The 12,620-nt window shown below is 37.5% G+C and overlaps 1 protein-coding gene across 2 annotated transcripts; it reads left to right on the plus strand.

Annotated features, from left to right (window-relative positions):
* The first annotated feature begins 982 nt into the window (after positions 1-982).
* CCR6 (C-C motif chemokine receptor 6) lies at positions 983-11,765 on the plus strand. 2 transcript variants are annotated; one of them, XM_025187070.3, is made up of 4 exons: positions 983-1,061; positions 5,498-5,582; positions 8,593-8,668; positions 10,636-11,765. In XM_025187070.3, exons 3-4 carry the CDS (start codon positions 8,660-8,662, stop codon positions 11,719-11,721), a joined length of 1,095 nt encoding a protein of 364 aa, XP_025042855.1. In that variant the 5' UTR covers positions 983-1,061; positions 5,498-5,582; positions 8,593-8,659; the 3' UTR covers positions 11,722-11,765. The 2 variants fall into 2 exon arrangements, with proteins under 2 accessions (XP_025042855.1, XP_089633457.1); XM_089777331.1 differs by lacking the exon at positions 983-1,061 and adding an exon at positions 1,090-1,684.
* The last annotated feature ends 855 nt before the right edge of the window (positions 11,766-12,620 follow it).

Here is a 12,620-nt window from a genome sequence, read left to right on the forward strand (position 1 = left end):
TGTCGAGCTGACTTTTGAAGTTGGTTTGAAATAATATAGTGACTTTGAGATCCATTAATGAGTGCCCAGGCAAGTTAAAATGTTCCCCAACAGGTTTCTGTGTTTTGCCTTTTCAGATATCTGATTTGTGTCCATTAATTCTTTCTCGTAGAGACTGTCCAGTTTGACCAATATACACGGAAGAATGTGTGTGTGTGACAGACTAAGAGTGAGAGAGAGTAAAGGTTGGGAGTAAAAAAAGAGAATTTGAGCAATTTGAAAATAACGAGCAGCAAGTAGGTGGAGGTAGGGTTATATTGGGTGATGAGAAAAAGAAGGTTCTGGAGGCCAATGTAGAAAAGGGAGGGAAATGACTGAAAGAATACAACAGAAAAGGGAAGGAATGGAATGGAGGGAGAGAGAAAGATAGAAAACTGCACTATAGAAAAATAAATTTGAGAGGAAAAACAGAATAAGGAGATGGTCAGAGGAGAAAGGTAAAAATATATCTAAAAGAAAGCATAGTTACAATATGATGTGTAAACTTAAATATAATAAATTAAATATATCTGTGTATTATATTTAAATTCTACACTCGTAAGGAATGACCGCTTCTGATGGGTGCCATTTTATATATATCAATATATGTGAATCTAAATGTAAATGAATTCAAAACATAGGTTGGTACAAAGTAGAGGACACATGCAGAAGTTTTCCTAGAATAGCAAAAAAGCCCAGGATCTGTCCAAGTTATGCTGTGGATTTCATCTACATAACATGTACTATATTTTTCTTATACTTTATATGCTTTTTGCTCAGTTAGTGGTAGCAGACAACTGACAGGTGGTAAGATTTGGCAAACCACAATAACCATATTAGCAAAATGAGAGTAAGTTTCCTTTTGAGATGAAATAGAAGTACAAGATTGTGTGGGGGCATCATTTGCATAAGATGCAGATTTTCAGCAAGCTGTCTTAAAAAGAAAAAACCCTCTCCTTATAACACTTTGAAGAAGTCTGGGGTGTCTGCTGGCACGGCTGTCTGGACTTAATAAATGGGTCAAAAGAAGATGTGCAGTGGTGGTAAGGCAAACTAATTACCTTAGCCAACGAAAATGGATTTAATTCTTCATTTTCAAAAAATGCTTTTTTTCTGCTAATTGGGTCTATTACAGACTAAAAGGAAAAATTATACTTTAATTAGGGAAAAAGAATCAGCAGTGCTTTGTATAGTGTCCAAGCTGAACATCTGACCAGTCTACTTAATGGGCAATAACCATCCCTCTTATTTTTAATAAATGTGTTTAGGGCTCAGATTGTATCTTCTTCTGAGTTCTTGTATCCACCACTGACACAGATTCTTTGTGTGACCTTGGGAAAATCATGGAACTTCTCTGGATCTGTTTTTTAATCTGCAAAAATGTGAAGATGATGATGATGATGATACTTTATTACCTTTCAGGGTAGTAGTATCATTGCTTTGTAAATGCTTAGAACGTGGGCCAACACCTGAAGAAAGATGATGATTAGGCCCATTATTAGCAACAGAATTCTTCATTTGAAAGTGAGCATTTGGATTGAAAACTAGCACATTTATTTTGAGTGATGTGTCTAGTTTAGAAGACTATAAATCGTTATCATATCCTACTTACTTTACTCATGTGAGTAACCCCATTGAAGCTGATCAGACTATTCACACCAGTGAGGTAAGCTGGAATTGGCTTGTGCAATAAACTTAGCTTGGTAAGAATCATAATCATTTTTTCATTCTCAAAGTTTTCAAAGGTTTTCTAATGGCAAGAAAAAAATGTTAGAGCCCTGATCCTGCAATGTATTCTCTGAGGCAGGGTCTCATGGCAGGACTGGGGCCAAAATTTTAATATACCAAGCAAAATAATTATGAATCAAGGGTTAGGATTAGTGTTATGAATAGATATTAATAGAAACTGCTTTTCTCTCTAGTAAGTTCCTCGAAGATATGCAATGGTATAAATAACTGTCTATCTCATTTTACAAATACCTTAGAACAGGTGGGATTTTAAAACCATTTTGTAACAATCTATTAAAAACATTTTCATAGCACATGCTACTTTCACAGCCAGAGTTAGTGAATGAGGAGGTTAAACGCTATAGTATGATACTTCAGAAACAAGAGAATTAGAAATAAAACTAGCATTTCTATCTCCAGAACAATCTGGAAACAGCATTATGAGCCTGATCCAAAGCTTAGTGAAGTTACTAAAAGTCATCCATTTGCTTCAGTGAGTTTTAGATCAGACCCCATACAGTATCTTTGGAAATGCAAGTTATTCATTAGATAGTAAAACAGAATTAACAACATAAAGAAAAAGTATTAGCAAATAAGATCTTACGGAAAAGCTTTTCTTAACCAAGCAGCATAGGTATTTGTATTGTTTAATTTGTTCTTAATAAAACAAATTTAACAACTTTGTAGCTGGCCTAGGGGGACCTCATTTACTTACAATATAGTGAGATTTTAATGATGGGTGTGTTTTTATACATAATGAAACAAATACATTATATACAGTAGATTAGTTGACGACTACTTTTTGTTTGCAAAAAGTAGAAAGCACCCATCCACAAGCTCTGGACATCCTGCTTGTGATGTAAACATACAAAACCAAAATGCAGTATACTCAGTTCGTGCATTCTACCACATTGTAGGAATTAAATATTACCCCTTGTTAGACACTAAACAATATCTTCAGGGAGTAGCCGAGTTGGTCTGTTACAGAAAAAAAACAACAAATGGTCTGGTAGCACTTTATAGACTAACAAAACATGTAGATGGTATCATGAGCTTTCGTGGGTGTGGGCTGTGCCCACGAAAGCTCATGATACCATCTACATGTTTTATTAGTCTATGAAGTGCTACCAGACCATTTTTTGTTTTTATTGAACAATATCTCACTCTATCTACCACTCTTCAAAGGTCTGGTGAAACTGATAGGTCCTGGATCATACCAGAGAAGTTGCTAAATCAGGCTATTTCAGAGTCCTGCAGCCCTTTTGAATTCTGTTTACCTGTTAGCCACCTTCTCTATTATTTCAACAGTGAATTCATATCAGTACCTCTACCACAACTGTGGCAGAGCTTCATAGGAGAGACATCTCTCAGGTGGACTGGCTTTAGATCATTTAGGGCTTTATCATTTAAAACTGTCATCTTTAAATCTAAGTGTAAGCTAACAAGTAACCAGTGCAGATACTATTGAAATTATGTGCTTTCTAAAGGACACTGTATTACAAACCAAGTAGCCACCTTCTGCACCACTTTTCATCTTATAAACTGATGTATGATGCAGTCTCATGAGAAGTCCACTGCAGTAATCTAACTTGAAAGTACAAAGGCATGGACTGTAGGAGCAATTCCATAAAGTCATGCCTGTCTGGCGAAGCGTTGATGGTAAAATACTTTTGGAACCATTGCTCCCACCTGATTTTCTAAATGCAGCTGTTGACTGAATAAAATCCTGGTATAAACTCGGTGACTAAGCACAAATAAATTTAGAGGCAGATATAATCACTGCCATTTTTTCCAGTTGTTTTCCCCAGCCTAACAGCATCGCTTCTGTCTTAGATGAGCCTCAATCCAGACATGTTGTTCTCTTGCATGCCTCACTCTCCCCTAGACACTGGGTCAGTCTCTCAACTGTTTTATGACTTCAATAATCTGTCATGTGCCTATTCAACTGGAACTGTGGGCTATGCTAAACAGTGATAAATGGCTAAATTTAGCCCTGAAAGACTCTACTGAAGACAATTCAAACAAACCAGAGATTAATTTCACTGCCTTTTTGTTGGACATGCATATTCACACACTAAAAACTGAAGGAAGTTTTTATCAGTAATAATGAAAATGTGTGCATGAATATATAAGGAAAAACAGATTTCATGTGAGAGCTAATGAAAGAGTATTGTGCTTGTGTCAGGAATCTTAGCAAAGAATTGGATTCTACTATATCATTCCAATCAGAGCCTTTGTTACTGATATCATGCAGAAGGGCACCTGAGAAACAAATTAAGGATAGTGGTAGAAATGTATCCATGTTAGTCTGGTGCAGCTGAAACAAAAAACAGGACTGTGTAGCACTTTAAAGACTAACAAAATGGTTTAATAGGTGATGAGCTTTCGTGGGCCAGACCCACTTCCTCAGATCAAATAGTGGAAGAAAATTGTCACAATCATATATACCAAAGGATACAAATAAAAAAATGAACACATATGAAAAGGACAAATCAAATTTGTATCCTTTGGTATATATGGTTGTGACAATTTTCTTCCACTATTTGATCTGAGGAAGTGGGTCTGGCCCAAGAAAGCTCATCACCTATTAAACCATCTTGTTAGTCTTTAAAGTGCTACACAGTCCTGTTTTTTGTTTCAAATAAGGATAGTAATTGTAAATTGTTATTGACTTTTTACATACTAGTTTGAATCAATTATTTAATGTTTTGACATCATTCAATGTGCTTGATTCTGTGTTTATGTTTATATGTCTGGCCTCTATACAATTATTACAGTCAAAGAAACTCAGATAGGGAACCAACTTTACTGCTATGTGTTCAGCTTCCACAAAGAACTGTATTACACTCAACATCTAGCATTTCTCCAAGATCTAACATCCTACTGATTTCAACAAAATTTGTAAGGCTCGCCATCATCTGGTGACATCTAATAATATTACAAATTATGGCAACTTTACACTCAGGACATTGAGTAAATCATTCATATTTCAGGGATTTATTTTTTGTTTAATTTCTTGTTACTGCAAACATTTGAATTAATATAAGTGAATACATAAAATACATGAAAATAAACACATATTATCCAGAATTCATACAACATAAAATCAAACTCTTCAAAGTCTAATTAGAACAGATGTTAACATTGTGCCTGAGATATACATATATAAATAGAAAAAGTCTGTATAAAAGTAGGTGACAAAGGTTTTCCTGTTTTGTCTATACACTACACATTTTGAGTATATTTCATGTATCTAATTTTGAAAATTTAGAATCCAATATATAGTAAGGACTTACGTGTACTTTAGAACACAATTACTGCTCAGTTAAGTAACTAAGGTAGGAAATGATCCTGCAAATACTTAGATGTCTTTAACTTTATAGATATTGTCAAAAACGTCATTGACTTCAGCAGGACTGTCATATACAAAAGTTAAGCAGGATAGAGGCCACAAGTCATTATATGTTCTAAGCACAATAAAACTATTTAATTAACAATGAAATCATTTAATGAGATACCAACCTAGTCTTTATTGTTCTAGTACTAACAGGAGTATTTAAACAAAACTATCAAAATTGTCAGTTTCTTACTAAACAAATAACATCCAGACTGTCATCCACAATGCACCCATGGTTGAATTTCTGTGTTTACATGCAAAACAGATTTTTGTTGTTACTTGTTAGGAGGAAGTGGTGATCATTTGAATGTGACCTATACTTATAACTAACGCTACTATTTCTTGTTTCTCAAGTTCCTAATATTCAAGTGCATTTTTACTGAAGTGAACGAATACCTACTTCTTCTCTGACTGAAGTATCAAACATTTTTCTGCACTGGTGAGTAATGAAATAAAACAAAGCTATGCAAGTATCTGAATGGTAGTCTGACCTAATCTGTTTAATCTTCTTACATTTGGAAAGTGTAAGAAGTGGAGCTGTGATTACTTTTAGCAATGTTTAGAAGTTACTTACTGATTTCATTAAGGTATCAGCAATCTTCTTGCCTTTCAGAAATCTGTCTTCCTTACCTATATTTACTATTAACCCACCCAATAAGACTCTTCCATCTATACGGCTATAATTCCAAATTATTCACTGGTTTACCTGTGCATCTTATTAGTACTTTTGACTAATGTATTGGAGGATAGTGAAATGAAATATACCAAGGAAAATGCACTGGAGAAATGACACAACTGAAAAACTTGTGGGATTTGTACCACATATAACGTATAGAGTGTATGTGCATATGTGCTTTATAATATATAGCTACTAAAGAACTTAAAATTTTAGTGGCTTCATATGAAAAGGTATCCCTGATAACTACTTAATAAAGATAGAAAAATAGAAGCAGGAATACTAACCAAATGCCTCTTAAGAGGCATAAAGAATTTTACTTTTTGCTTATATAAGGGCTGAATCACTTCCTATTGCAGTCAACATAAGTGAGGCAAGTCTTTGAACTCAAGAGTTAAATACTGCAGTCCTTATTCACCCCATTTAAAATGGGATTCAATTCTGTATCCTCATCAAATTGACAGAATTGACCTTTTTTAATTTGAGAGGCTTTTCGTGCAAATCTATGAATTCATTTGTGTCAAACTTTTTAAAATTACCACATCTGATTTTTGTTTGCAGGGCCTAACTTATTCTTTAAAGTCCCTGGAGTTTGAAAACTGAGTACAGCCTCACTTGTAGATTATTCCAAAATCTAAGGCATGGGTTAATTTTTTTAAATGATGTGTATGGTCTGTAAATACTTCAAGTCATGACTATTTCTATTTATACTGCATACAATATTTCAATGTATTTGTTGTTAAATACATTTTACAACTATTGTGACATAATGATTTTACATTGATTATTTGTTATAGAGAGTGTTGTTTTGAATATATAATTGCAAGATAAGTTACCGGGGGGGGGGGGGGGGGGAGCCTGACAGAAATAGCACTATCCTGCAGCTATTTAATTCAAGGTTTCATTACCCGAACTACAAAAAAGGACTCACTGTGACAGCCTGTCTCCTACATCTCAGCAAAACCATAGGAAGGAGCAGCTGTCCTGCATGAGAGTGCTGATAGCTTACAACAAACAAGAAAATTAGCTGGGGCAATGGAAATTGGGCAGTGGCAAATGACAACAGCTGGATGGAAACAGAAAGTGCCTACTAAGACTTAAAGGAGCAGATAGAGATTGTCTGAGATAGGAGCCAGCCAAGAAGCAGAGTTAGGGAAACAGTGAAGCCTGTGAAACAAGCACAACTGCTTGGTTTAAAACTGTATACTTCCAAGAAAGAACTTTAAATATAGGTTGAACTTCTCTATTCTGGAACTTTTGGGACCTGATCAGTTCTGAACAAGAGAATTTTCTGGACCACGGGAGATCAATATTGTCTAGCAGCATTACCAATACTTCCACTGCTTACTGACCTGTTAGAAGACATTTAGGGGTAAATGTGCACTAAATAACAGCATAGAACACTGAGAGCTAGGACTGGTGGCTGTAAACAAACTTTATAGGTCTGTGGGAAACTTGGCCACACCCATAAAAAGTGGACATCTGGCTAACTAAAATCATTCTGGATGATGGATGTTTCTGGATGAGAGAGTTCTGGATTAAAGAGGTTCAACCTGTAATGTGTGTGTGCATGCACATGTGTGCTTAAGGAGTATTCAAGATTCTTCCACTAGGTGCTCAAGCCTATTCAGGTTTTCAGGCTTCCAGAGTGTCACAACTAAAATGTTGGCGAAACAGACAAGGCAAATTGGATCATTGGCTAAAGCTTTCTCTAATTGGCATGCCAAGTCTTAACCAGAGAAGATGATCTCCTCATCTTGACTCTCAGACTTGCTGTCCCTCCAGCCTCTTCAAAAATGGGACTATAATCCCTAAAGATTATAGGGATTAAAAAACTATGCAATTAAAAAAAGAACAAATATCCTACACAAAAAGGTTTGCTAACTTATAGTAAAGCTTGATTGTCTGTTTCCTCACAATAGTGCAGACACTAAAAAGCCAAACAAAAAACATGTTAAAGCAGAATTCACACAACTGATATCTCTCCACGTTCGTCCACTCCCTCTCTGCCTCACCACACAAACACTCAATTTCAGTTCAACAGTTTAGTACTGTCACCGTCAACCAGAATTGATCAAAGAAAAATTCTATTTGGGCACATCTACACTGCAGGACAAAAGTTGAATTAAGACGCGCAACTTCAGCTACGTCAATTGCATAACTGAAAGTCAAAATAGCTTAATTCAGCTTTCAGTGCTGTGTCTACATAGCAAGCCATCAACTTCCCTTACTGGACATGATTTTTAAATAATAGTTTGCTGTGTAGATGCACTCTGTTATTTCAAAATAATGTCAATTATTCCAAAATAACACTGCTATCCAGACATACCCTTTCATGACCGCTTCTGAGGTGTTGAAATCAGTTTTTGTTTTGCGCTGGCATGAAAGAAAAACCTTTCAAACATTTTCATAAAAATCAGGGAGACTACATGGGTAGAGCATTGGCTTCTGATGAGGAAGACTCTAGTTTCACTTCCCTGTTCAAGTGATTCACTAAAATCACAGATGACTCTGAATCTAGCAGAACAGGATCCTGAACCTGGATCCCTTACATTACAGGCCAATGTCCTAATAACTACCTTACAATAGAAGTCTGACTTGCCCCTGTCTCAGAAGACTTCCTACCATTTCAATAAAACTGAAACAACTTAGTGAAAATGTGTTTTCATGAATTTAGTTAGTCTTGTCTTTGTCTGTGGTCACATGCTTATTTTTGCTCTTGTGATACTTCCTCTTTTGCTCTCCTGATCCAATCCACTTCCCTCCTATACAGGGACCCTGAGGACACAAGAACTGTCCTCATCAAATTCTTTTCTCATCAGAGGACGCAAATCACCAAAATGAGCGGGGTAAGCAGTGTATTGCTGAAGTTTATTATTATAACCATAAAAGAATTTGTTTGAAAGTGCTAGACTAATTGTCATGATCTTGGGAGTAACTGTCTGAGAGTTATTTATGACGATACTGTGTTTCATAGATTGTGTTGTCACTGGATATTCTGCTTATGGATATGATAGTATAAACAGTTCACTGATGAGCGGTGGAGAGGGGGGTTCAGGTGGGAGCCAGTGCTTGCAAGGAGATGGCTTTCATGCAGGCTCTCATGTGCACTGGTCCCCTCAGAGCTGACAGCTGCTGCCTCTGATATATAGGCAGCAATGTGACCCGGTGGGTGGGGGGAGGAGTGGCGGGGAGAGAAGGACAGGCGGGAGCTAGTAGGCATGGGAAGCCAGCTTTGAAGCAGGCTCCACATGCCTGCACCCACACATTGCTGTTCAGTTAAACAAATGTTTAACCAGTTAGACAATTAAACAGGATTTAACATCCCTGCTTTAAACCATGATCTGAGCACACCAGCAACTCAGTAAAAAGTAAAGGGTCAATTAGAGGAAGGGATGGGTGGTTCTGTGGCCTGCAATGTACAGGAGGTAGACTAGATGATCACAATGGTCCCTTCTGACCTTAACATTTATGAGGTAGGGTGTGTGTGGTGTGGTGTGGTGTGGTGGGAGCGGGGGTTCTGTTCTTCAGACTCCTTCAAACACATTGGTTGTTCTGGGAAAATTCTTCTGTTAAAATAATGTATTTTCACTGTTGTGTGAAAGAGCTCGTGCTAGTGGAGAAAATAAAGATCTGATTGCCTGAGCTATGCTCAATGCAAATATGCAGGGCGGGAAGAAAATGTAGAGACAATTACCCTTATCACCAACTGAAGGAAAACATTTCTGAGGGAGCCCTTTGTTAGAGTTTTGACTAGGGATGTTAGAAAGCAGTTATTTTAATAACAATGGCAGCGCTAAATTTCTTAGTGGTTACATAGTTACTCGATGCCTCCTGAGGGGTGAGGCTGGCAGCCAGTGTGCTCCCAGCTCTACTCCCAGAAATCCCCCTGAGACCCTGCGCTGCTGCCTCTGTAGTAGAGGCAGCAGAGAGGGGTGGCAGATGAAAGCTGGTCCGTTTAAAAATCAGCTCTCAGGGCAGACCAGCTCCCTCCTGCTGCCTTGTGCTGCTGTCTCTCTATCAAGCCCCCTATGAACAAAGGCTCTAAGACCCCCATGGACAGAAGCTGCTTTGGATTCCCATGAAGCAGCCTCTGTCCACCGTGAGCCTGGATGTCCTGCAGACAGGGGCTGTTCCATGGGAAGTTGAAACAGCTTCAGTCCATGGGGAGCTCAGGCTCCCCACAGATAGGGTCTGCTGCTGCTGTCCCATGCTGCTGCTGTCCCATGCTGCTGCCTCTGATTCAGAGGCAACAGCACAAGGTGGCAGGTGGGAGCAGGTCTGCACAGGAGGCAATTTTTAAACCAGATGATTTAGAGGCAGCAGCATAGGGTAACAGGTGAATTCCCTGCGTGCTCTTCACTGAAAACTCGGATGAGTAGGCTGGGACTGAGCCAACCTGCTGGTCCGAGTTTTAAATGCAGAGCATGCAGTGCGGGGAGGGGAGGTCATAGTGTTTAAACAAAACCGTTAACCGATAAGCAATCACTTACTGGTTAAACAGTTAGTTAACTAACTGTTAACATCCCTAGTTCTGACAGCATATTACTGGAGTTGACAAAGATTTTAGAGGTCAGGGTGATGACAAAAAGGTAGATTTCAAAGAAAAGTGACTGGATGTACTATTTGTATGCTTAACTTTCAAAAACTGTTGGGACCAAATATTTCCAGAACTTCTATTGAGACACTGAGATGTATCTAAAAGCAGAATTTGATGCTTTATGTCTCATACTATCAACTCTCCATTGTTTACCCAATAGAAAGAACTTGCAGAAATGAACACTGTTTATGCTAACTGGCAGTATTGTTTTTGCAGGTAGAACCCAACTACACGGAATATCCAGATTATTCATATGATTATAATCAACTTACAGTACCATGTGACAAGAGGGAAGTCAGAAACTTCACAAAAGTATTTTTGCCAATTGCATACTCAATTATATGCATCTTGGGCTTATTAGGCAACATCTTTGTAGTGATGACCTTTGCTTTATATAAAAAAACAAAGTCAATGACAGATATATTCCTCTTCAATATGGCCATAGCAGACATATTGTTTGTTCTCACTCTTCCACTCTGGGCAGTGAATTATGCTGCTGAAAAATGGATCTTTGGTGATTTTATATGCAAAATTACCAGAGGTATTTATGCAATCAACTTCAATTGTGGAATGCTGCTCTTGGCCTTTATCAGTATGGACAGATACATTGCTATTGTACAGGCAACAAAGTCATTTAAACTTCGGGCTAGAACCCTAGCATACAATAGACTGATCTGTTTGGTTGTATGGGTATCATCAATTTTAATTTCCAGTTCCACTTTCATATTCAGTCAAAGCTATAGCCACTCGATCAATGAAACAAAAGAGATTTGTGAACACAGATCCAGTAAAGAGACAAAAGGCACTACATTGAAATTACTGCTGCTGGGTATGCAACTTCTATTTGGATTTTTTGTCCCTCTGTTGTTTATGGTATTTTGCTATGCATTCATTATCAAAACTTTGGTGAAAGCTCAGAATTCCAAAAGAAACAAAGCAATGTGTGTGATTGCATTAATTGTGTTCGTTTTCCTGGTTTGTCAAGTACCACATAACATGGTTCTTCTTGTGACTGCCATAAATATGGGTGAATTGAATAAGTCGTGTGATAGTGAAAAGAAAATAGCTTTTGCAAAGTACATTACAGAAGCCCTGGCCTTCTTCCATTGTTGTTTGAACCCAGTGCTCTATGCATTTATTGGGGTAAAATTTAGAAGTTACTTTGTGAATATGATGAAGAATTTGTGGTGCCTGAAATACAAGAAATACAAGACCCAGAGTTCCAGGATAAGTTCTGATACTTATCACTCAAGGCAGACAAGTGAAATTATGAGTGACAATATGTCATCCTTTACTATGTAATACAACATTATTACGAAGGAGCTTTGATTATATTCATCCAACAATCCAAATCAATCTCATTCATACCACAGTTAGTGATTTCACTTTCCTACACTTCACAGCTCCCTCCATCAAAACAATTACCATAAACAGAAAATGACACGCACTGTGGAAAACTCATGTATTAACCACTGTCTAGCTAATGTTTATGTTGTTTTCAAATATAGGCATTTAAATTCTCTAGAGAGTTAACTTTACCATGTAACTTCTCTTATTCTAATGAAAAACTGCAAGTTTAATTTTAACATGCCTTGATATTTTGGTTTTAAAATAGTTCAATTCAGGTATCTCCTATCAATATTCCAACAATTTTAGAAAACAAAAAAGGCAAATTCTCCACTAGCCCAACTCCATTTATACGTATGTTGTTATTGTTTATACTGCAGTGCTATACTGAGGTCCTGACTGGAGGTACTGTCAAGCTGGAGGACTTCTTACTCTGACTCCTGTAACCCTCATTGTATGAGGAATAAGGGAAATCAGAGGAAGAGTACTCTGTTTCAAAGTAAGTGCTGTGTAGACATTCCCTATTTCAAAATAAGCTATTTTGAAATAAGATACACAATTGGTGTAGCTCAATTTGCGTAGGTTATTTCGAGTTAGGCCCCGCAGTGTAGACGCACCCCAAACCTGGGATCCCTTTGTGCTAGTATTGTACATACACCTAGTAAGAGACTATCCCTGCACTAATGATCTTGAATTTTGAATACCTAAGGCAGAGAATGGAAAGGGAAGTACTCAGGGTCACATAGGAGGTCTGTGGAAGAGTGGCCTCCTGAGTCCTCATGTAGTCCAGTAGCCAGCTACTGACTATGCTGCCTCCCTATATAGTTGTACCTGCTAATGTCAGCACTCCATTA

The sequence above is a fragment of the Pelodiscus sinensis genome, chromosome 3, assembly GCF_052426305.1.
Source record: "Pelodiscus sinensis isolate ZL-2025 chromosome 3, ASM5242630v1, whole genome shotgun sequence".
Lineage (NCBI taxonomy): Eukaryota > Metazoa > Chordata > Testudines > Trionychidae > Pelodiscus > Pelodiscus sinensis.